A 24934-nucleotide genomic window follows, 5' to 3' on the forward strand; every position below is an offset into this window, starting at 1 on the left:
TTTAAGAGCTCAACTTACATTTCAGTTCCTCAGGACTCCTTCCAGTTGGATCAGAATGCGTTCCCTCTGTCACATTCAATCCTATCCCACTGTCCTTTGCTTTCAGAGCACTTATCAGAGTTTGAGATGATATGTGTATATAGAGCACGTACATATGTGGACATAGAGCACGTCTGTTCCCTGCTCTAGAATGGGAGCCACAAGCAGTCGGGAACCAGCTCTGCTTGGCTCTCAGTGAATCCCTAGTTCCTTGCCCAAGGTTGGACACACAGAGATCTCACAAAAACACAAACAAAAACCTTGGTAAGTGCTTGGATCATTTCTCTGAATTTAGGAACTTTCCACATGGCCCTACTTGTACCTTAATGAGATTTTATGCTCTCTGATGTCTGAGACTGTGTCTTCTACCTCTCAGCTGTCTCTTGAGTGCTCTACAGATCTCTGGCTGATTGGATAAGTTGCTAACCCTGGTATCTCCAGAAGAATTAGCATTTTTCCTACCAGGACCACTGTTGCTGTCGCCTTCTCCTGCTGCTCCAGGAGAAAGATAAGTGGGGATAAAGTTCCCAACTACCCCCAGAGGTCTCAGCTCTTTTGACTATACTTGGATGTTCTTTAGTTGCCAAGGCAATTACAAGTCTTTTTTTTTTTTTTGTAGGCTTTCCCCTTCTTCACTGCCCCCCCAGATGGTAGAGTTTACTGTCTCCTCTTACTATGGACTTCATTACATCCTCCCAAAACTCCTATGCTGAATTCCTAATCCCTAGTATCTCAGAATGTGACTATATTTTGAATGAGGGCCTTTAAAGAGGTAATAAGATTAAAATAAAGCCATTTGAGTGGGTCTTAATCCAACCTGACTAGTGCCCTTATGAAAAGAGGGAGAAACACCAACATGCACTTGAACAAAGGAAAGGCCATGTGAGGACAGAGTGAGAAAGTGGCCACCTGCAAACCAAGGACAGCCCTCAAGAGAAACCAAACCTGCTGATGCCTTGATCTTGGCCTTCTAACCTCTAGGACCATGAGAAGATAAATTTCATTGTTAAGCCCCCCAGTCTGCAGTATTTTGTCCCAGCAGCCGTGGCACAGCAGTATATCTCTGCTGAAGAGCTCAGCGAGTTCCCCAGGGCTCTCCAGGCCGCCTAGAGGCACCGCCCTTTGCTCCCTCCATGATGTCAGTCAACTATTTGCTCCAGGAAGGGCAACAACCTTTCAGCCAGTGTCTTCTGAAGGGTGAGTTTCTTACTTTTCTGGGTCATGTTTCTGCCACTCTCTCCACCTCTACTAGAAGCTGGGGACAGCTTTATCTTTTCCCTGTCCTAGGACTTCTCAATCCTAAGACCACAGAAAGCTCACTCTTTGAGAAAGGTAAAACCTTTCAGAGTGCCTGCCAGAGGTTTTGTCACCAAAAGGAACACTCAGACCCCACTTCTCTGCTTCACTAGTCAGAAACCACAATATTTGTTCTTGAAACATGATTAAGGAAACAAAATGACAAGGAAAACACAGCTTTTTACCATATGTTTATGGCTGTTTATAATCTACAATCAATGTTGAGAAAATAAAAATTGGCCTTTTGGGCATATGTTTCTTCAATAAAAGTGATCAAGGTCAACCCAGTCAGAGAAAACAGTAACAAGAATAGAAAAGAATGAATGAAGTTTGATACCTCAACATCAAGGAGTCTTTATTATTAAACATTTTATTTCAAAAAATGGTAGAACAAAGTGCCAAATGACTGGCACCTCCTGAAATAACTCTTTTACATTTTGCTCTATCATATAAACAGTAACATTTTTCTTACTACCAAGTCTCTGTCTCAGGATATAAACCTCCTTGGGGTCATGGGATAATGGAGTGAATACAGAGACAAGTCTGATTTGCAGAACCACAGGATTCTTTTACTGTCCTCATTTCACACTCCAGCATCAGGAGAGGCAACATGATATTAAAAGCCCTCTTCAGAGGAAGGCTATAACAAAGACCTATTAACAAAGGATATGTAGGTTAAGCCCCCTTCTCCCACACTGCAATGTCTATCCCAGCTACCACCCAGTTCATTCTCTCTCATCACCATGACAACCCCCATCAGTCATAAGCAGCCAGAATACTATCAACCAAGAAGGAAAGCGTAAGCCTTTATCCTCAGCTCATGCGGGTATATTTCAAATAATGATCTTGTTTCTCAGTATAAATTCTTGCCTTATTACAACATCAAGTAGCCAGTCATCAACATTGGAGAGATACAAGGGCTTCTGGGCTCTTGGTGCCAAAAATTGCTTAGATTCTTATTTCCTTTTCAATATCCAATTAAGGGTAAGATTACATAAATCGTCAGCTTCCCAGCTAAATCCAACTATAGCTCAATCATTAAATGAGACTAAAATGATCCCAAATAAAAAGCAATGCTGAATGATACTAGGCAGCAAATTAATCACACACAGGACTTACAAAAAGAAAATGAGAGTAATATCATAGACACCAACTATGTCTGCAGTTGTTTTAACCTCAGCTTGGGTGCCCAGGACAGTACAACTCCTTTTGATGAACTATTTCTAGAAGGTTCCTAAACCAAAATATCTGTTAAAAATATTTCAGTTTATTTGAGATGACTCAGTTAAAGATAGAACAATCCATGGCTGTAATTATGAGGGAATTATAATAGCTTTTCTCCACAAGCTGAGGGCAGAGTAATTATTCGTCATATAGTTTGCAACCCTGAACTGAGTAAAAGCCAACCCTGCTATGTAAAGTGTAGAGAAGAACACATAATTGACAAATATGTCTGCCATTTGGAGGTCTACTGATAAGTTGGTTTTCATCTCTTAATAAGTGAATTTTGTATTGTCTACTTTAAAGGCTTAAGTACAATCTTTGAGGGTAGCTGTGTGCATTTACATTAAACTATAGGACACTGAGGACACTTTTCTTTACACTGAATATGACACCACACTGAAGAGTTCCACTCATGGAAGGGAAACAAAAGGGCCTGTCTTAATGATGAGGGAAACACAGACACTTAATTGTAATACAGGACAGTAGCATGTACAACAGTGATAAGTACGAGCAAGCCCATTAACTGTGCTAAAGTAAATAACATCAATATTGCCTGGCAGGTTAAGGAAAAATTCAATGAAGAAGGAATATTTAGACTGAGACTTGAAAGGTGAAAAAGACTCTATGAGGGAGTTTAAGTAAAATAATCTCTATTTGAAGATGACATAAAAAATTCATGAGGAATCCACACACACACAAATCTGTTGGTGCTAATAAACACATTCAGCAAAGTTGATGGATGTAAGATCAAAATCAGTTTACTAAACAGGTAGGTCAGTCTTATTAACATACACTTGGAAATGAACAATCTGAAAATAAAATTAAGAAAATAATTCAACTTATAATAGCATAAAAAAGAATAAAATATGAACAAATTTAACAAAAAAGCCTAAGACTTGTACACTTAAAATTTAAAAGAAAAACACTGACAGAAATTAAATAATACTTAAGTAGGCAGAAAAATATTTCATGTTCATTAAATGGAAGACTTACTATTCTTAAGATGGAAATACTCCCCAAACCAGTCTAAAAATTTAGTACAGTCCATACAAAAATTCCAGCTACCTTTTGGGGCAGAACTGACAAGCTGATTCTGAAATATATACATGCAAATATAAGGGACAAAGAATAGCCAAAGAAATCTTGAAAAATAAGAACAAAGTAGGACTTATGTTTTCTGATCTACTTTGAAATAGCAATTATTTCTTGGGCATGATACCTAAAGCACAAGCAATTAAGCAATTGAATATAAATTAGACTTCATAAAAATTACAAACTACTGTGCTTTAAAGATCACTATCTTTAAAAGTGAAAAGATAACTTGCAGAATGGGAGAATATATTTGCAAATTTATATTTCTGATTGTTTGTTATCCAGAATCTACAAAAAGTCTTAAAACCAACAATGAAAAGACAGTTAATTAAGAACTGGGCAAAGGATCTGAATACACATTTCAACAAAACAGACACACAAATAAGTCAATAAGCACACAAAATGATATTCAATACCGTTAGTCATTAGGAAAATGCAAATTAAAACCACAACAATTTATCTACTTAAAACAGACAACTGTAATATATAGTGGAACTATATGCATTTTTGTTCTATATTTTCCAAGCCTCCTGTAAATGTGTTATATTTTCATAATTAGAAGAAAAGACAAAAAGAAAAAAAAACACAAAGAGATGCCACTTCACTTTCAGTAGGATAGGCTATAATCAAACGATAGACAATAACAAATGTTGGGAGGATGTGGGAAGTCAGAATCTTCAAAACTGCTGGTAGGAATGTAACATGGAGCAGCCACATCGGGAAACAAATTTTCAGGGCCTCGAAAAGTTAATTAGAGAGTTATCTTATGACCCAGCACTCCTAGGTATATACCCAAGACAAATGAAAACAAATGTCCATACACAAATCTGTACCTGAATGTTCACAGCAGCATTATTAATAGCTCCAAAGTAGAAACAACCTAATTGTCCACTGACTGATGAATGAATAAATAAAAAGTAGTATATGTATACCATGGAATATTATTTGGTAATAAAAAAGGAATGAAATACTAATACATATGTGCTACAACATGAATAAAGGTTGAAAACCTGCTAAATGAAATAAATTGGATGCAAAGAGCCACAAATTATATGAAGTCATTATTGAATATGTGATAAGTAAGTCCATGAAGATAGAAAAGAGATTAGTAATTGCCAGTGGCTGGGGACAAGTAGGAATGAGGAACAACTGCCAATGGGTATAAGATTTCTTTTGGAGTGATAAAAAAATTTTCTGGAATTTGATCGTGGCAATAGTTACATAACCTTGTGAATATGCTTTAAAAAAAGTGAATCATACATTTTAAAAGAGTGGATTTTATGGTATGTGAATTACATCTTAATAAAAAAACATGGAGTCATAACAACTTCCCTAAAGCATTCTCTATATGCTTCCTGCAAACCTGCACAAAAGGAATTCTCAAAACTGGATTGATAATAAAACTGATATAATCTTCTGTCTCCTCATCCAGTCTTATAAGATCCTTAAAATTAGAATTTATTGGAAAGACTTTGTTTTCGCAGAGTCTAGCATAACACTTAGCAGAAAGTAGGCTTAAGGTATTTAAGCAATTGGAATGAATTTGTTGTTGCTAGAGTAAGGTGAAGAAGAGTGGTCTGATCTGAAACCTTAGAGGTCGTCAGTGTCCAGAGAATGGCTGGGCCTAACACCAGGAGACGTCTGAACTTTGTCCTGTAGGTACTGGGGAAGCCTTTAGAGTTTGTAAACTGGGGAATAAAATGATAACATTTGCATCTATAAATAAATCCCTCTGATGGCAGAAAGATGGCAACAAAATAGAGATATTAAGTTAGGAGGCTCTGAATGACCATAGATGTACAGTGAAATGCAAAATAAGCCCCTGTATCAAAAATCTTCCCCTACTCTCAGCCTCAAGACAACTGAATTGACCAATGAAAAAGAAAAATATGTTTGTCTTCTAATTCACACTGGAACTAAGTGATATTATCCATTTGTCACAACCTGCAGAGGGATACAAATTGGAAGGCACCAGGAGCTAATTGCTTTTAATAATAGTAAGGATGGGATATATGTTATAGTAGGTAGGTATAAAGAACTTCTGCAACTCAGAAACAACAAAAAAACTCAACTAAAAATGGGCAAAGGACTTGAATTGTCATTTCTCTAAAGAAGATCTACAAATAGCCAAAAGCACATGAAAAGATGTTCAGCATCATTAATCATTAGGAAAATACAAGTCAAAACTATGATAAAGCACTACTTCACACCCTTTAGGACAACAATAATTTAAAAAATCAGAAAATAATAAAAGTTGGTGAGGATGTAGGGAAATTGCTGCTGGACATGTAAAATTGGGCATTGGCTATGAGAAATGGTATCACAAATTTAATTTTAAATTAACTTCTAAATTTTAATTTTAATTTAATTTCCTCCCAAATTAAACTTATAGTAACTACCTGATCCAGTGATTTCACTTGGTACTGTACTCAAAAGAATCAGAGCAGGGACTTGGACAGGTACTGCATGCCCATGTTCACAGCAGTATTATTCACAACAGCCAAAAGGTAGAAACAATCCAAATGTCCATCAACAGATGAATGGATAAACAAAATATAGTCTACATAAACTGTGGAATAGCACACAGCCTTAGAAAGGAAGGAAATTCTGACAACATGCAACAACGTGTGTGAAGCTTGAAGACATTATGAGTGAAGTAAGCCAGTCACAAAAGGACAAATGTTGTGCAAGTCCACTTGTATGCAGTACCTACAGTAGTCAGAGTCACAGAGTCGGGAAACAGAAAAGCGGTTCCCAGGAGCTGAGAACAGAAAGAATGGAGGTTTAGTGTTTATTAAATAGAGTTTCAGTTTTGGAAGATGAAAAATTTCTCAAGATGGATGGAGGTGATGGTTGTACAACAATGTGAATGTACTTATTGCCACAGAACTGTACACTTAGAAGTGATTAAAATGGTAAATTTTATGTTATGTATATTTCATCACAATGAAAAATACAACATATAGAAAAAGATAGAAAATTTATAATATAGCAAGAAAACATACAAGCGAGAAAAGATGACAGAAGTTCAAAGTAGCAATTATGACAATAAATATCAGTGGGTTAAACTCCCTATAGACTCTCATATGGAACACATTAATTTCAATTTTCTGCTGTTTTCAATAGGCACTGTGAATATGTAGTAGTCAAGCAAGAATCTTCACGAACCATTGCTAATATTAAGAATAATCACATAAAGCACAAACTACTAGAAGTACAAAAAGAATTTGGCATAAACACAGCTGGGATAGGAAGCTTTAACACACCTCTTTCAGTCCTTGGCAGATCAAGTAGGTAAAAATTAAAGCAGAAACATGAACAGTCTTATCAAATGCTCACAAAAAATATGGAAAAATCATGACAAAGAGAATTTTCAATATTCTACAAAGAAACTGTACTGACTACATCTTTTGACCAGTGCAAAACAACAATGAAAAATAATGATTATATACAAAATAATTCCAACTACTCAAAAAAATTTTTTAAATAACTTAAAACAGAAACACAAAGACACTTCAGTTAATCTCATCAAATAAAAAGACAATTACAGTATGAAAAATTGAAATCAGAAAGATACAGTCACAGGTATAAAGAGATTATTCTTCTAAACCATATGCTAATTAATTCAACATCTGAAATAAAGTGGGTGAAGTCCTAGAAGAAAATTAACGAGGAAAATCAACTCAAAAGAAGTAAGAACATTCTAAGGGCAACCACTATAGAAGAAATAATAAAATTGTTAAGAAGATGCCAGGCTCCATTTACTGGGGACTCCAGGATATATACAGTTCCCATAAATTTTTTCAGAGTGCCAGAAAAACATAGAAAATACTTCTAGGTCCAAATATCCAGACTTTACAAATGAAAACATTTGTCACTTTTACTACTGATCTTTTTTTTTTAAAAAGTATAATTGATACAATAATTCTCATAAAATTGAAGTCTCCTCACTGACTGCCTTTCTCAAGCCCCATTTCCTCCCACCCATCTCCCTTCTTCTGCTTTAACAATCCTGACCATGCATGAGTTCTGGATCCTTACAGGCTGTTTTCTTTTTAAAGGTGAAGCTTTTAATCTGTGAGGATAATAGGAACCCCTGAGATGAAAGAAAAATGCTCAGCTATTTAGAAAAAAAAAATAAAAAAATAAAGCCAGTTCCCTGTATCCCTTCACTGGTGTTTAGTCCCTAAGTCTATCTGACTCTTTGCAACCCCAAAGACCATAGACCTCCAGGCTCCTCCCCATGGGATACCCCATGGGGATATCCAGCAAGAATACTGGAGTGGGTTGCCATTTCCTTCTCCAGAAGATCTTCCTCACCTAGGGATCAAATCTGCACTCCTGAGTTGCAGGCAGATTCTTTACCACTGAGCCACTGGTGAAGCCCATATTCCTCATACACCAAAATAAATTCCAAGTAAATGAAAGAGTTACATACAAAAACAAATCACAAAAGGAATCAGAGGGAAAAGGAGGTAGGCGGTCAACATTTACCTAAACTTGTGTATATAAAGAACATATGCTGAAGGTCCTGAAAATGTCAAATAAAAATTCAAAACTTCAAAATTAGAAAACGTAATTTCACAATGTAGGAAAAAGCATAGAATCTGAGACGACAATCCATAGAAGAAGAAATACAGACAATTAATAAACAAAAAATTCCCAAACCGTTATTATATCTCTAGTTACAGAAACAGGCAAATTAGATTCTAACAATGAGACAGTCTTTCATCTGGTCCCTCCCCTAATTTGATAGTTTGGCAAAAATTAGAGAAAGGTAATAATGCTTAGAAGCCAGTGGGGAATATGGCCCTGATATATTAACAGCGGCAATGTAAACTGACAGGAAAATTTTTATCAAAATTTTAAAAATCATGCCCACTAACTCAATGACTGCATCTTAAAATTTATATGAAAGAAGCTTGAAAGGTATGCCACCTCTCTGTATGCCTCATTTTAACAGGAAACAAAGGACAAACTAAATAAAAATTGGACACTGGCTAATAAGTTATAATACATTTATATGATGGAAGACTTTGCAGCCTTTAAAAATTATACAGTAAAGAATATTTAATAACAAGAAAGTGCTGATGACATTATTGACAGAAAACAGTAGGTCACAAAACATTACCCATGAAATAAAAGTGGTCTTCTCTGGGTGGTGGGAGTGCGTCAAATTTTTAATTTCCATATTAGATTTTTTTCCCATTGATTTTTTTTTTTTTTTACAATTAACATACTGAAATTTTTATAATTAGAGAAAAGATATAAGTAAAATTCAGTATTTAGAGTAGAGATTGCTCAGGGAGAGTATACAAAGTGAAAAGGGAAAAGGGCAAGGAATAGAACTCATGTGAACAACTGGATACAAATGACTGGAAATATTTGCTTGTTCTCAAAATAGTAAGACCTGTTCATCAACCTTAAGTGTGGTCCACATATTGTAACTGAATTTGCTTCCTGTTTGTTCACCTAAGGCTCCCTTGAGTTTCAATGATTTAATCACAGGTGACACTCTGACCAGATCACACTCTTTATGAGTGCACCTATGGACGGAAAGAATCCTCAAGAATCACTCTCCCTATGACCCAGGGAAGGTGCAAGCAGAGTTCCTCTCCCCGGCTCCCTTGTGGAGCTCTAGGTGGGAACACACACTGCCCGATTACTTTACTTCCCCAATTACTTTTCTCCCACACTTACCCTTCCAAGCTGCTTCCAAAAGGGAAAGAGAGAAGATCTGGGGTCCAACGTTAGAAGAAATGGATTTTATAGTCCTTCCTCTCCTCCCACAGGGAGGCTACTGCCTCCTCCCCAAACCCGGATTCCTCAGGAAAGTGGGAGGGGAAAAGGGGAAGGGAGCTTCCAGATCTTCAAGGAAGATAGAGAAAAAGGAAGTGGTCTTACAAAAGCCTTATTTCCTCATTTACATGATTAGGTGGCAAATGAACTGGGCCAGATTGAAAATATGTTTTCTTGAAACATTCAATACAAATTTCATTTTGGAAAAAAAAAATATATATATGTCATCATGAGAGTTAACTTTCTTTAAAACATTTTTTGGGAATTTGGGGGCAGTCCAGAAGTTCGTTAGGACCTTGTGCTTCTTCTCCAGAGGGTGCAGGTTCGATCCCTGGTCAGGAACTAAGATCCCACAAGCCTCACAGCATGGCCAAAAAAATAAAATAAAGCATGTTTTAAAAGGTGTGTATTAAATCCTTGTTTAAAAATCTTTGGCAGTTTCTAGGTAGTAGAATTTACTGAAGCTCTCCTGTTTGGCAGCTGTTTTATATACACATCACTTAATAATCAGCACAGGGACATATGATGTCTTAATATTACATGTTAAAGAAGAGGAAAAGAAAATTTAAAAATCTGATTCTAAAACTGTATTCTTGCAATACTGAGAAGATTTCAGAGGGTCTTTAAAATATCTTTTGGGAGCATGTTGAACTACTCCAAAGTTAAAAGTTATTAAGTTATCAAATAAAGAATTTTAATGAAGAATATGAAAAAAAAAAAAAATGATGGCAGTCCTGGTCTTTGCACAGGACTTTGAAATGTGGCTAATCTGATAAAGGGAAAGAGTATTTACAAGAGGAAATGTTTAGGTGTCCCTTTGCTGATAGCAGCAAGCTCACTCTCCTCAGATAACAGGCTTTAGTTAGCCTGTTAGTTGTTGGCATAATTAACCACTATCAAATGAAACCACTATCAAAAGTCCCAGGCTGAGACCTCCCCTCTCAAGAACTTCCTCATTGAAAAAGAAATCCATTTCAGGCACCAGCCAGTTTCCCAAACTTGGATCCCAGAAGGTCTCTCAGTTCCACTAAGTCCTTTTCAACTTGTTGGACTTAAATCCCACCAATTAGACCAAAGACCCTGGGACGGCTCACAGCTTAAGAAACCCACTCAATGATCTCTGACAGCTCCAAGCTTATGGAAATGCCTGGTACACAGTAGGTACTCAGTGAATTTTTCTTGAATATATTTGATGGAAAGGTAGCTTAATAGTTGCCCTAAAGTGAATAATGAAAGTAACCCCAACGACTACTCAGAAATGGAGAATTCTTCCGTCTTCTCTATGAGATCATAACTGCATTTGTTCCATTAATGAGCCATATGAATCTTAATGAGCTTCTCAATCCATATTTTTGACTGACAATTATATTCATTTATTGATTTAATTCTGGAAAGGAAAAAAAAAAAACCTTAATGGTTCTAAAATACAGGGAGAATCATTAACTAATTAGAATCCTTTAAATATTCTGCCTCCTCAAAGAGCCTAATCAAAACGTCTGGGCCTTGCAGAATGCGATGTAGACCTAACACTGCCTCTTACCAGCTGTGATCCTGAGAAAGTTACATAACGCCCCTAAACTTTGTTGCTGTCATCAGCAGAACCAGACGTATATACCTACCTAATAGAATTGTTGTGAGAATTTTAAGACATAATCATAGACTGTGTAGACGTGGTGACGTGATGACATGATGCATGGCAGTCAATGTATAGTAGTTATAAACACCATTGTCATCAAACAGTACCTGGAAAATACAAGGCCTGCTAACATTTAAGAACCCCGGAAGATCCCTTGGAGAAGGAAATGGTACCCCACTCCAGTACTCTTGCCTGGAAAAGCCCATGGACAGAAGAGCCTGGTGGGCTACAGTCCACGGGGTCGCAAAGAGATGGACACGACTGAGCGACGTCACTTTGACTTTCGTCACTTTAGAATTGTAGCAGCATAGCTTAGTCACTTAAGAAGTGACTTCTGAAGTCAGATAATCCAGGTTTTGCCAACAATTAGTTGTCTGACTTGGGGGTCCTTAACTAGGGCCTCAGTTTCCTCACCTATGAAATGGGATCCATGGTATACATTTCATAGTTTTCTTCTGAAGATTGTATATACCAAGAAACAAACTGTTTAGAATAATGCTCAATACATGTTCTCTCCTAACCCAGCACCAAGAATAGGACACAGCACACAGTAGGCACTCTAAATATTTTAGGAATAATTTATTTTCCCCTGTTACTTTTCCTCTTGAATATAAGAAACTAGTTAAGGAAATCTTTTGATATTTTGTGCACATCTTCCTAGGATAATCTTGAAGCTATCTTGGGTGGTTTGAACGCAAACATGCAAAGCCTAGATGTCGCTCTTTTCACTGGATGTCATTTTATGACACCTTTGTCAACAAAACTTGTTAATGATTCTATACCTCTGCTTCACTTGGACATTTTGTTCCACAAGACAAAACATTACCTTTTTTCTGTTTTTTTTCCCCCCACATTCTCCAGGTCTTCAACTTTTTACCTAGTCATTCTTAATCAGTTAAATCCTTATCAAGCCTCATCTCTCTCCTGATGGACTGGATTGGGAAGATAATAAATTCTTCTACTGTTGGAAATGCATTTGTTATGTTCTGACTCTGCTTTGATATTGGCAAATCAATCATTATAGAATTCTATAACCCAACAGCATCTGATTCCATTTTCTGGCCTTGAATTCAAGATAGTTTGGAACCTACTTACCGATAATAAATAGTTTCTGCACATGACAGAATGGAGAAGTAAATACAACTAGCCTACCTATCCCCTTAGGCTTTACTCTGAGATGTTTTCAGGTATTTTTGCATTCCTCTGATAAATTAAGGGAAACATAGTCAACACCTGCGAGCCAGCCTCTGAATCACCTAGCGAACAGGAAAATCAAGACATTGATCCAATTCCTAATAACTTTTTTGTTAATGGGCTGAGCCCTCAAATGCCTGGAATCGAATTGACAGCATTTCTGAAACATTAAATGTTGTTTCCACTAGATGAATTATATTAGGAGAGCTGATTATTATACCATTGATGGTTATACCAAAAACTTCCCCAAAGAATATCCTCTGGGAGAGGCCTCAGTGAGAAGAAAAGAATCACTAGATTGATTTATTCCACAACTCAGTAGGATGAATGGTGTTTTAGTAATAGGTATATAAATACATGGACAGGGGTGGGAGGGAGGCTCAAGAGGGAGAGGGTTATGTATACTTATACAGGATTCATGTTGTAAAGCAGAAACTAATACAATATGGTAAAGCAATTGTATTCCAATAAATACATGGATAAGATCATTATTTAATAATTAATCCTTCTTTGCTTATTTCTATTTTCAGGGTAGACATTTTAGACCTTGTTAAAAGGGATCATTTCTCTCTTGAACATATTCTAATCCCAACTTTAACTTTGCTCACAATGGTGATTTAGGTAATAGGAAGGTTAATGTGGAATGAAGGTTGTTTTTTTTTTTAAGTAACCTATAAGTAGCTTTCTCAGTGCTAAACACTCCACAGACCTTCTTTTCAAACTGATCTTGGGGAAGAATATCCTGTTTAAGAACACTAGCTGATAGGTCAGTTAAGCCAATCTTGAATCCCTTGTGTCTGGGTATTCACTCATTTAAAAATTTAATGAATGCCTACCATGTCCCCAATACTGTGCTAGTTCTTAGAGGTACTAAGATGAGTAAGATACAGCCTCTTTGGTAGCTTTTGAGTTCAATGTAGTGACAGAGCTCATAGGAAAGAGTGGTGAGGAATCCATGTATTTCTTCAAAAATGCCTGAATGTTTGGGATGGACATGTACAAATTGCTATTATCAAAATGGATAACCAACAAGGACTTCCTGTATAGCACATGAACTCTGTCCAATGTTATGTGGCAGATCGGTTGGGAGGGGAGTCTGGGGGAGAATGGATACACGTATATATAAGGCTGAGCCCCTCGCTGTTCACCCGACACTATCACAACACTGTTAATCAGCTATGTGTGCTAAGTCGCTTCAGCCATATCCAACTTTGCGACCCTACGGACCATAACCCACCAGCTCCTCTGTCCATGGAATTCTCCAGGCAAGAATACTGGAGAGGGTTGCCATGCCCTCCTCCAGGAGATCTTCCCAACCCAGGGATCAAACCCACATCTCTCATATCTCCTGTGCTGGCAGGCAGGTTCTTTACCACTATGCCACCTGGGCTATAATTGGCTATACTCCAATATAAAAAAAAAAGTACCTGAATGCCTAATAACACACTGGGTCCAGTGCTATGAGTGGGCATTCAGTAGGAAAAAAGATGGACATGTACCCTGTTTTCATACAGCTCATGGCTTAACAGGGAAGACATAATCATTTATTAGAGTACACAATAAATACTATAATTACGGAAAAGTACAAAATGCTTAAGAATATACAACAAAGGTAGAGAGAACAATTGCTTTTGATAAGAAAACTACTGGAAGTTAAGACACGGCAACAAATAAAACTCAGAGACAAAGTCTTAGTAGGTTTAAATTCTTTTGTAAGCACTTTATTCTTTCAAACAATAACTGGGAGACTTCAGGTTTAGCCAAGTGTGTCTATAAACTCATTAATAAAAGTAGATTTTTGGCTGTTACCCATGGTCTGAGTACAGCTTATCTTGATAATGACTAGGTTTTCCCATAAAACTTCCAAGTATACACTGATGACGCCAGCAGGTCCTGTCCACTTAGAAAACTTCAGTGACACACACTTAAGACACCTGTAATAAGCTGACTGCTGGGCCCCAAAGATATTCACATGCTAATCACCAGAACCTGTGAATGTTACCTTTTACAGCAAAAGGGACTTTGCAGATAAGGATCTTGAAACGGAGAGATGAGTTGGAATTATCTGGGAGGGCCTGATGTAGCCACAGAGGTACTAATAAGAAGGAGGCAGAAGACTGGCGCAAGTAGAAGGCCATGTCAGACAACAGGAGCAGAGGCTGGGGTGCTGTGGCCAGGCCTGAGGAACGCTGCACTGTCTAGAAGTTGCAGGAGACAAAGGAACGGATTTCCCCTGGAAAACTCAGGGGGGAAAACAGCCCTGCTGACACCTTCATTTTAACCCCTTAAAATTCACTTTGTCGCCTGACTTCCAAATATGTAATAGAATAAATCTGTGTTGTCTGAAGTTTATGATATTTTGTTACAGCAGCAATAGGAAGCGAATACAGCATCCAATTACTTATGTAAACTAAAAAGGGTCTTGGGGGCTTCCCTGCCGGCTCAGTGGTAAAGAATCTGCTGGCCGATGCAGGAGATATCGATTCCATTCCTGATTTGGGAAGATTCCACGTGCCATGGAACAGCTAGCCCATGGGCCACAACTACTGAGCCTGTACTTAGAGCTGTGTGTGTTAGTTGCTCAGTCGTATCCAACTCTTTGTGACCCCATGGACTGTACAGCCTGCCAGGCTCTTCTGTCCGTGGGATTTTCCAGGCAAGGATACTGGAGTGGGTTGCCATTTCCTTCTCCAGGGGATCTTCCCAACCCAGGGATCGAACCCGGGTCTCCTGCATTGCAGTCAGATGGTTTACCATCTGAGCTACTAGGGAAGCCCTGGGGAACCATAATTACTGAGCCTATGTGTTGCCACTACTGAAGCCTGTGTGCCCTAGACCCTCCACTCCCCAACAAGAGAAGCCACTACAGTGAGAGGCTTGGGCATTGCAAATTGAATGTAGCACCTGCTCACCACAACCAGAGAAAAGTCCACGCAGTGACAAAGACCCAATACAGACAAATAAATAAATAAATATTTTTTTTAAAAGAGTCTTGGGAATCTTTATGGAAAAGTTAGTTTGATTGACATTTCTAACCACCAGTGTATTCTGCTGCTATTCTACCTGTAGAAGCAAAATACTCTTTGTTTTCTCTCTTGGTTATAGTACACATTCAGAGAAAACTACAATATAATGTATTAATGATAATACATAGTATGGGAAGAATTTTATTTGAAAGTGAATCGCTGTTGTTACAGTCCCTCTTCTGTTACATTCACACACATATAACTGGATCCTGCTACATAACTGGATGGATGCATGCCACCTGCTATAGCAAATAGGAAAGCAAACACCCTATACATGGTGAAATGTACCTATAGGAAGCAAATGAATTTATTGTATCATCACCAGCAAGCATATTTTGGCTTCTACCATTTAAAAACCCTAATCTGATGTGACAACTATTTACCAACTCTCAAATGCTTCCCCGTGCTGAACAGTTTACCTCTGTGGATCCTGTCCTCAATTTGTGCTGGGGCTAGGAGGCTGACCTGTGCAGACTGTATCAATGGGCTTCCTTCTGCATACTGCCTTCTCTTCTGTGGTTTCTGGAAGCTCTGCCCACATACTGGTAAATCATTCATTTATTATTAAATTCACCTCCAAGTTGAGTGTGCATCTTTACCTATCTTACACAATCATTTCACCCAGTTATATTTTGAAGCAAAGCAATTCCATCAGAATCTAGTCTATTCAAAATCAATTGTTCTGCAAGGTCCAGACTGAAGTTATTTTAATACTCATTTGGCTACATCTGCCCCTGATGTTTTTCAATAAATGACTAATCTCTTCTAAGATTTATATTACAGAGCTCTAGGGTCTCAGTTAAGAAGTGGTCTAAATGTTTTCACAGATGCAAACTCTTTTCCAAGAGAAATTCAGACGTAGAGGGAAGGGGGATAACTCTTCATTTGGGTAGGAAAAATGGTGAGACTTGTATTTCTGCAACAGAATATCAAGTCTTGACTGTAAAGTATGGCCTAAATAACTGGCAAATATTCCTGTCACTCACTAAAGAAGTTAACCATGAAATAACTTTGATCTAGAAAAGATTAGCTAACATTTGATTCAACATTGAACATCCATCCACCTCAGTGCATAGAAGTCCCAGATTTAATTCCATTTGCTGATGGTATCTATACATTTCCCTACTGAAGGTATTTCATTGTTTCATTACAACTATAATGGACATCTCTGTACATATCTACTTGCAGACAAGCACACTAGGCAAGTACTAAGGTAAATATGAAAGGTATTATGCTTTACTTCTTGCAACTGCATGCTTTTATTTGCTTATAAATTGTAAAATCACTTTTGTGTGTCTTCACCAATATTCTTTCCATTTTAAAGTAAAATACAATAGCATAGAAAATACAGTGCAATGCATTTAGTAATGGTATTATTTAATGGAAAGTTATTGGTGGCATATATGTACATATGGACGTGTATATGTAGGTTTGTGCACTATGTATGGCACGGCGTGAAATGGTTTCCTTCAAAATATCTGAAAACTCTTCCATGACATATTAATAGATACAGAAGTAGAATCTCTGTGTCACAGAATGTTTACATTTTTCAACCTCACTGGCTATTGACAATCTAGTTGATAAGTAAATTTATACTTCTATCAGAATGTAGAGAAATTCCTTCTTCTTCGTATTTTCAAAACTATATTTTAGAACTCTTCTTTTCTTCCAATCTAATAGATTTTGAATAACTTAACATTGTTTCAATTTGCATTTCTCTGATCCTCTAGTGAGGCTGTAAATTACCTAAAAATATATTTTATAAGCTTCCTCCTTATTTTTCTTTTTGATCAGCACTAATTCTTTCTACATTCTGGATACTGATCTTTGTCTTTTACAGAAGTTGCCAAAATTCTTTTCCTAATCTATTGCTTTGCTTTTAATTTTGTGGTGTGTCTAGTCATATAGAAAGAAGTTTTACATTTAGACGTAGTGAAACATATCAACCTATCTTCTTAAAAATGATTTGTGATTTTTACTTTCTGTCTGAAAAATCCATCTATCCCTCAAGGTCATAAGAACATTCTCCTATATCATTTTATAATTTTTTTTTAAGTTTTGCCTTTTTCCATTAAGTTCTTCAATTCATTTGGAATTTTTGTTATGGTGTGTAGAAAGGGTGTAATTTTATTTTATTTTTTGATATGGAAACCCAACAGTTGCTCAACAATAACTGAATAGTTCAGTTTTTTTCCCCACTGAGTTGTCATACCATCTTCAGAAAATGCCAAACTGTTATATATCCTTTGTCTTGTTCTGAGATTTCTATTATGTTTTACTGATCTGCTTATCTATTGCTACACTCATACCATAGCTTTGTTTTAATATCTGGGAAGTCAAGTCTCTTGCTTGTCTTATATTTTGGGGATTGTTGAGTATTTTTGAATCTTTACTTTTCCTTAACTAGAGTTATTTTTCCAGGTTCTGTGTAAAAAAAAAAAAAAATCTTATTAAGGTTTTAATATGTATTGCCCCTGACTGTCAACATTTCTGCTGAAACTGCCTCAGCAAAACCAAATGCCTCCATCTTTGTAGACCCCAGTAGGAAAAAATGATCCACCACAAGTACGGCCTCCACCTCACTCCCACATTCTCAATTCCACCTGAATCTGAGTGACGGAAACTTAATTGCACCTAGAAGCCTAGCTGCAAAGGGTGTTTGGGAAATGTACATCTTAGCTTTAAAGCCTCTGCAGTACAAGAAGAAGTACAAGAGAAGAACCATGGATTTTCATGTTATAGTCGGTCATGAAATTGGTTTGCTGCTGCTGCTGCTGCTGCTGCTGCTAAGTTGCTTCAGTCATGTCCGACTCTGTGTGACCCCAGAGACGGCAGCCCACCAGGCTCCCCCGTTCCTGGGATTCTCCAGGCAAGAACACTGGAGTGGGTTGCCATTTCCTTCTCCAATGCATGAAAGTGAAAAGTGAAAGTGAAGTCACTCAGTCGTGTCCGACTCTTTGCAACCCCATGGACGGCAGCCCACCAGGCTCCCCCGTCCCTGGGATTCTCCAGGCAAGAACACTGGAGTGGGTTGCCATTTCCTTCTCCAATGCATGAAAGTGAAAAGTGATAGTGAAGTCGCTCAGTCGTGTCCGACTCTTTGCAACCCCATGGACGGTAGCCTACCAGGCTCCTCCGTCCATGGGATTTTCCAGGCAAGAGCACTAGAGTGGGAATTGGTTTAGGGGATCACAAATGGCATTTTAAAAAACAAAGTGCAACAGAATATATGCTATCTTAAGAATAAACATGTTTCATGAAAGTTTTATATACATATTTTAATGCATTTTAAGTATTTTCATCTAGTAGGCATTTGTAAGGCAAGAAGAAAGAGCAAAACAGAGACAGAGATTAGAAAGAGGTGGAAGAAGAGGGAAGAGAAAGAATCCATTCGTTATTGTGGTCATTATCAGTAAAGTCTGAAGGCCAAAGTTCTGGGAAGGTGATGAGATCTTATGTCCCAATTAACCTTATGTACTACGATATCCCTTATCCTGAGAAGGAAGTTTCTTTTTATTCCTTATCTGCTAGTAGCTTTTATTTTAAATAGGTGTTGAATTTTGCCAAATAATCTTCATGTATCTATTGAGATGGGCTTCCTTGGTGGCTCAGATGGTAAAGAATCTGCCTGCAATGTGGGAGACCTGGGTTCAGTCCCCGGGATGGGAAGATTCCCTGGAGGAGGGCATGGCAACCCACTCCAGAATTCTTACCTGGAGAATCCCCATGGACAGAGGAGTCTGGTGGGCTACAGTCCATGGAGTCGCAAAGAGTCGGACACATCTGAGCAACTAAGAACATCTATTGAGATGACCATAAGGTCTAATATACTACACAGATAAATTTTCTAACCATGCCCTATCTTTGCATTTTTCTCCTAGATATATTTTTACACTTATCTTCTGTTTCCACCAACTCCTTAAACTTGCTATAGCCCCTGTCCCACAAACCACCCATAGTTTCTAGCATATTCTATATTTGTTCCATTTGTCAAAGATGCTACTATATACATCCTGACATATTCTGTAAGAACAAAAGAAAAGCCTATGTTTTACAATTCTCTATCAAATTCACAAGCCAAAAAAACTGCATTTTATTTACTGAAAAAAATCCTTTATAGATGTCCAATTTAAGAACTAATTATCTAATAAAAAATATAGATGTCCAATTTAAGAACTAATGAGCTAATAAAAAATTGTAATGGAGGAGTCAGTTCTATTAGAAAGCTACATTTTAATTCTGGTTTAGTAGAGAGAAGTATTGCAATGTTTTGTTAAGAATATAAATCTATTAGAAGTATCTTTATCAATTTGACCTCTATAAAAATACTTGTCTGGATCAAATTTATTTGGGCAGTGTCCCAGGAACATTTATTTGCTTCTTACTTACTGTATTTGTGTTTTTTTCTTTATTTTTAGATACTAAAGAATGTCTGTTATCACTTGAAATCAGCCAAATGACAAATACTGCATTTTCAATGGGCAGTGGTTTTTAACCCACTGATCAGAAAACTATAGCACAGTTTCTTTCAAGACATCTGTGTGGTGCCTAAGTTCTGGACAAGCTGTTGATAAGACCTTAGATGCTGGAAGCCCTGGGATTTCTGATGTGTCTTACATTTTTCTTGTTGCTTTTCTGGAGAAAAGAAATTTAATTTTGAATACAATACAGACATTTGAAAGGAAACCTTTTACAAATCATCTGCACAAACAACATATGTTATCTATAAATGAAGAGTTTTCCAATAATTTAATCAACACAAATGTACTCATGTGCACAATCTCCACAATCACTATTTTTCAACAGTTAACACCAAAAGGGAAAAAAATCTGTTTTTATAAAAGGCAAATTATTAAACTTTGCCAAAAGACCATCAAGAAAGAAACACTAAAGAAATTTAGTGGCACATCTGACACGAGCAGCTGGTAGTCCAGCCTTAGCAACATGTGTTCAAACTGTGTTTCCTTCCCTCCCTTCTTCTATCCTAGAGTTGGAAAAAGAGAATACTTAGGGACAGAACTAATGGAATCCTTATTTATCTAGTCAGAGGCAGAGGGAACCCCAGTACCAACAAAAAAGATGGGTTACCAGTTGGTCTTCAAAGAGAACAAAGCCACAACACTGGCTGACTCTGGGTGTTGAGTCTATGAGTAGTACATTTTTTTAACTTCTAGTTTCCACATTTTTTGATAATGGGGTCATTACTCTTATAATGCAAAGAGGCTGACAACCAGCCAAGAATGACCAAATGTTAGCTTGTTGTTTTCCATTTAACGTCACGACAAAGAGCTTCTAAGTGTCCTTTTAAGTTCTTCCTTTCGTCTCCTCTTGATGGTGGGCAGGGTCTCCATCTCCCAGAGAAAGATGCCAAGATTCCACAGTCTGGGGGTTTGGGGCAGATTTGCCTGTGATGGACAAAAGCGATACTGGCAGGAGTTCTACAACTTCCTTGATGGCTAGAAACAGCAATACATAGTGTGTTCTGGGCACAGCGGAGAGAAATAAACAGTAGTAGAGATGCTTCCTATTTATAAAGAGCCCAATACATTAAGGGCATGAAGGATATAAAACACTTTAACAAATACAAAGGTACAGGCTAGTATAGTACAAACCAAGAAGTAAATGGAAGAAGACAGGAGAGGGTTGGAGCTGATTCGAGGTGAGTCCTCCAAGATTTCCAGACACAGACACAGTGATGACTTCTATTTCTAATGAAATTTCTTTTTCTCCAAGAGATTAGCAGAAACGGAAATTCTGAAAACACAGAAACAGTCCCAGTTGGGAAACTGACCTAAAGCAATGCGGTCCAAGCTTGTTGACTCCAAGATAACACTTCTTTTTGAGATAACACTGGAGTTTCACAGGAAACACTTCCAGCACATGATTTGAGGAAACAGAGTATGACTGATTTTATTTGAAAGCCAGTGGTTCTTAACGAAAACCAACATTTCCTAGGAAACTCCTGTGCCTTCCATTCTAGCTAAACTAAACAGGCTGGGGCTGACCTAGGACTAAATGAGTTCCAGTCCTTAAAGGTTGCCCAAGTTCCTCCTTGCACAACACTGAAGACAAAACAAACAGAAAATTGTGAAAGGTAACTTTCTTTTCTTCCTTATTAAAAATGGCATCTTTTTTCTCCCCTTCAAACATCCAAGGGCTCAACAAAAGGGCTCAACATGTCACTTTTTAACTGCCCTTCCCCTCTATAAAACGTCATCATTTACTGGGCATGTTTGGAAGTTTCGCTGGTACTAGAATCTGAGATGGAAATTTGAGTATCAAAGGGAGCTGCTGAGGGTGGGGGGCGGGGGTGCAGCCACACCTTGGACTCTGAACATTACTTTGGTGCAGCTGGATTTTTTCTAGAGGGTCATCTGTCGGATTAACACGAGGAGCTGGAACCAGTCACTGAACCAGGGGCCAAGCTGAGGGCCCAGATTTCCTCTCTTGGGGTACAGCTGGAGGGCCTCAGGTCATACAAACGATCTCTCAATGCTTTTCTTCTGGCACAAAAATGAATGGAATGCTAACATCAACTTGCCTCCAAAGATTCCTGATGAGAAGCAATCGAGACAGGCAGATGTCAAAGCTGATACACAGATTCCATCTTAATGGTGAGAAGAAATTTTACATATTTGCCTTTAGGTCACAATGAAGTTGAACGGCAACATAATCAAACTTCTAGAAACAACTGAGTTTATCACTCTGGCATGCAGAATTGAGCAATCTGGCCAAAGGTCATGATTCTGCACTATATCTCAACTGTAGGCAAGTTAATAGCTTTTCACTCAGTGATGTCCTGTTCATGGAAATCTCTTCTCCAACTTCCTTGGTGCCTATAAAACATCAGGCCACACTGAGTACCTTCAGTTTGTTCAAGCCTTTCTTTCCACAGCTCTCTGCAATTTCCCAGGAGCACCTGCCCTTGACAGAGGCACGGAAGATGACCCTCTGCTTCTGAGGAGGAACCTGGGACTCATTTGATCATCTGAGTCTCCTCATCAGCATCGTAAAACTCTTCCTCTTCATCACTCTCGCTCCCTAAAGGGCTCTCCTTGTCCACAGACTAAAGCAGGAGAGAAGAAACGGGTAGGGAAATGGTGTCATGACATCTCTAAAATTAAATTACTGTCTAGCATTCAACTGACAAAGGTACTCTGATGATATTTATTCCCCTAAGGATTAGTCCCTTAAGTGTTCTAAGAAAGCTAAGGAATCATCTTTATTTCCCTGAAAATAAGCTGCAATTGGATCCCACCTTTGTTTTCCAGCATTTTTGCTCAGTTCTATTACTCTAACCAGGTGGCTTTCCAGGTGGCCCAGTGGTAAAGAATTTGCCTGCCAATGTAGGAGATGCAGGTTGGATCCCTGGGTTGGGAAAATCCCCTGGAGAAGGAAATGGCAACCCACTCCAGTATTGTTGCCTGAGAAATCCCAGTATTCTTGCCTGATAAACAGAGGAGCCTGGCAGGCTACAGCCTGTGGGGCTGCAAAGCCCATGTGACTGAGCACACACACATTACTCTAACCAGACATTCTTTCTTTTTATTACCCCCAAAACTGTCATCATGTAGTAAAGCAGAATGATAAGAACAATTGTGTCATACCTGAGGGGGATCCAAGGTCTGTAAAGATAATGCTTCCTCCCCTAGCCTCCGATATGAGTATACTTGAAGGTCAGAAAATGTCTCCAGCAATGGGCTGTTAAGGGTTTCTGGCAATAATAAACTCAGGAGGCCTGAGGTCAGCCCTGTGGCTCCGAAGACAATGAAGGGTAAAGACCACTGCACATACTTCTGTGGGGACAGGGAGCGGAATGAAAACAAACAGAAGCTCAGCGTTAGTTTCCTGGCAGGTGACATCAGCACTCATGACTAAGGACCTGCCACGCTTACTGTCCAGGTCCTGCTTTCCCACTAGAATACACCACGCAGCCTTCCTTCTCTTCCCATAGAGAATTACCGGGGGAAACCAGAGCCAGTCCTCAGGCACAGCGATGCAACTGAGCAGATAAAAAGGACTGCTGGCTGTGGAGCAGAAGCAGCAGACTGTTTCATGCTTGGGTGGGGGCTGTGGTAGGGGCAGCGTAGACACATGGCCAGGGTGAGCCAGACACTCAGCTCCCACTTGAGGCGAGTGGCCTGGGACACGGTGATCTCCACATGCAGGCAACACTGCAAATGACTTCTAAAGTTCCCAACCCTGCAACTGGCCAAACAGTCTCATACACGTGTGCTGATTCCCTAAGCACCAGAACTGAGAGGCTTGGGGGTTAAAGGTGTAAACACCCTTAAATATTCAGGACTGATTTCCTTTAGGATGGACTGGTTGGATCTCCTTGCTGTTCAATGGACAGGAGTTTGAGTAAACTCCGGGAGTTGGTGATGGACAGGGAAGCCCGGCGTGCTGCAGTCCATGGAGTCGCAAAGAGTCGGACACGACTGAGCATCTGAACTGAACTGAACACCCTGAAAAGGAAGAGAAAAGCCTAGAGAAACCTACACATGTGGTTTTGATATGCTAGCAGGCTGATCCAAAAGACATTCTCAGGAAAATTTAAATACAAACATACCATTTCAAAGATAACACTATGGTCCTTGCAGGACTGGGCTCCAGGAGATTCCTGAACTGATTATCATTCCTAAATTCCTGCATGGGAACCACCTAGTTTTGTCATCTCTGGTTTGGGCTTCTAAATTCTGTGGCTAGTTAGAATGTCTGCTTTGGTCATCTTTTCCTGATTTTTCAAAGGTGATGACATGATGGGGGAGGAGAGGGAGGTAAGGGGAGGAGGAGAGGGGGACTCCGGCCCTCTGCATGCAAACACGTGACCACACTGCAGGTGTGTGATTGAACCAAGGGGAACACTCGCCTCTTCTCAACTTAGCCGGACTCAGGGGGAAACACCATGTTGGGTTTTATAACGTTCTAGGACAGCCATCCAAAACAGGGTATCTTTAATGATAAACACCTAATGTTGGACACATTTTGCAGACTGGAACTAGTAAGACCTATACAAAGGGTCTTGTGATCTAAAATTGAGTGTGAAACATGGAGAGATGTCTCAGGGAAGAGTCAATTCTTACTTCATGTTGGATCTGTTTCTTTGACTTGCTTTTCATTGCTTTTGTCATTATAATCATACATAATGGCCTGCCTCAGAGAACCTTGGGCTTCTCAGGCAGCGCTAGTGGTAAGGAACCTGCCTGCCAATGCAGGAGACATAAGAGACACAGGTTCGATCCCTGAGTCGGGAAGATCCCCTGGAGAAGGGGATGGCTACTCACTCCAGTGTTTTTGCCTGGAGAAATCCAAGGACAGAGAAGCCTGGTGGGCTACGGTCCATAGGGTGGCAAAGAGTCAGACACGACTGAAGCAACTTAGCACGCACATAGCACACAAAGAACCATGCTTGAGGGTTAAAGTGCCATTCTTCAACTCACAGAAAGATAATCTGACCCTGGCCACCTGTGAACTGCTGCAAGAAAGAAGAGATTATCACATCCCCTCTCCAGGCTGGCCATTCTGGGAGATATTTGCAAGATTAATGGCCTTTTTATTTTATTTCTTCACCTCCTCTGACTCTGTGTTCTATGAAAGAACCTAGCATTCAGACTCTGACAAGATG

General features: G+C 38.8%; 1 protein-coding gene across 3 annotated transcripts in view; it reads right to left on the reverse strand.

The window, feature by feature from the left end:
- Window positions 1–24934, reverse strand: part of LOC102274735 (solute carrier family 22 member 15) — a 183745-nt gene that overhangs the window by 59025 nt on the left and 99786 nt on the right. Inside the window, exons 11-12 of one of the 3 annotated variants that reach the window (XM_070367437.1) lie at window positions 22914–23102; window positions 20569–22372 (exon numbers count right to left, since the gene is read on the reverse strand). In XM_070367437.1, the coding sequence (XP_070223538.1) occupies window positions 22283–22372; window positions 22914–23102 (279 nt within the window). In that variant the 3' untranslated portion in view covers window positions 20569–22282. Of the gene's footprint in view, window positions 1–9351; window positions 22373–22913; window positions 23103–24934 lie in introns of those variants that run through there. The other 2 variants (XM_070367438.1, XM_070367436.1) reach the window with 2 other exon arrangements.

The sequence above is a fragment of the Bos mutus genome, chromosome 3, assembly GCF_027580195.1.
Source record: "Bos mutus isolate GX-2022 chromosome 3, NWIPB_WYAK_1.1, whole genome shotgun sequence".
Classification (NCBI taxonomy): Eukaryota; Metazoa; Chordata; class Mammalia; order Artiodactyla; family Bovidae; genus Bos; species Bos mutus.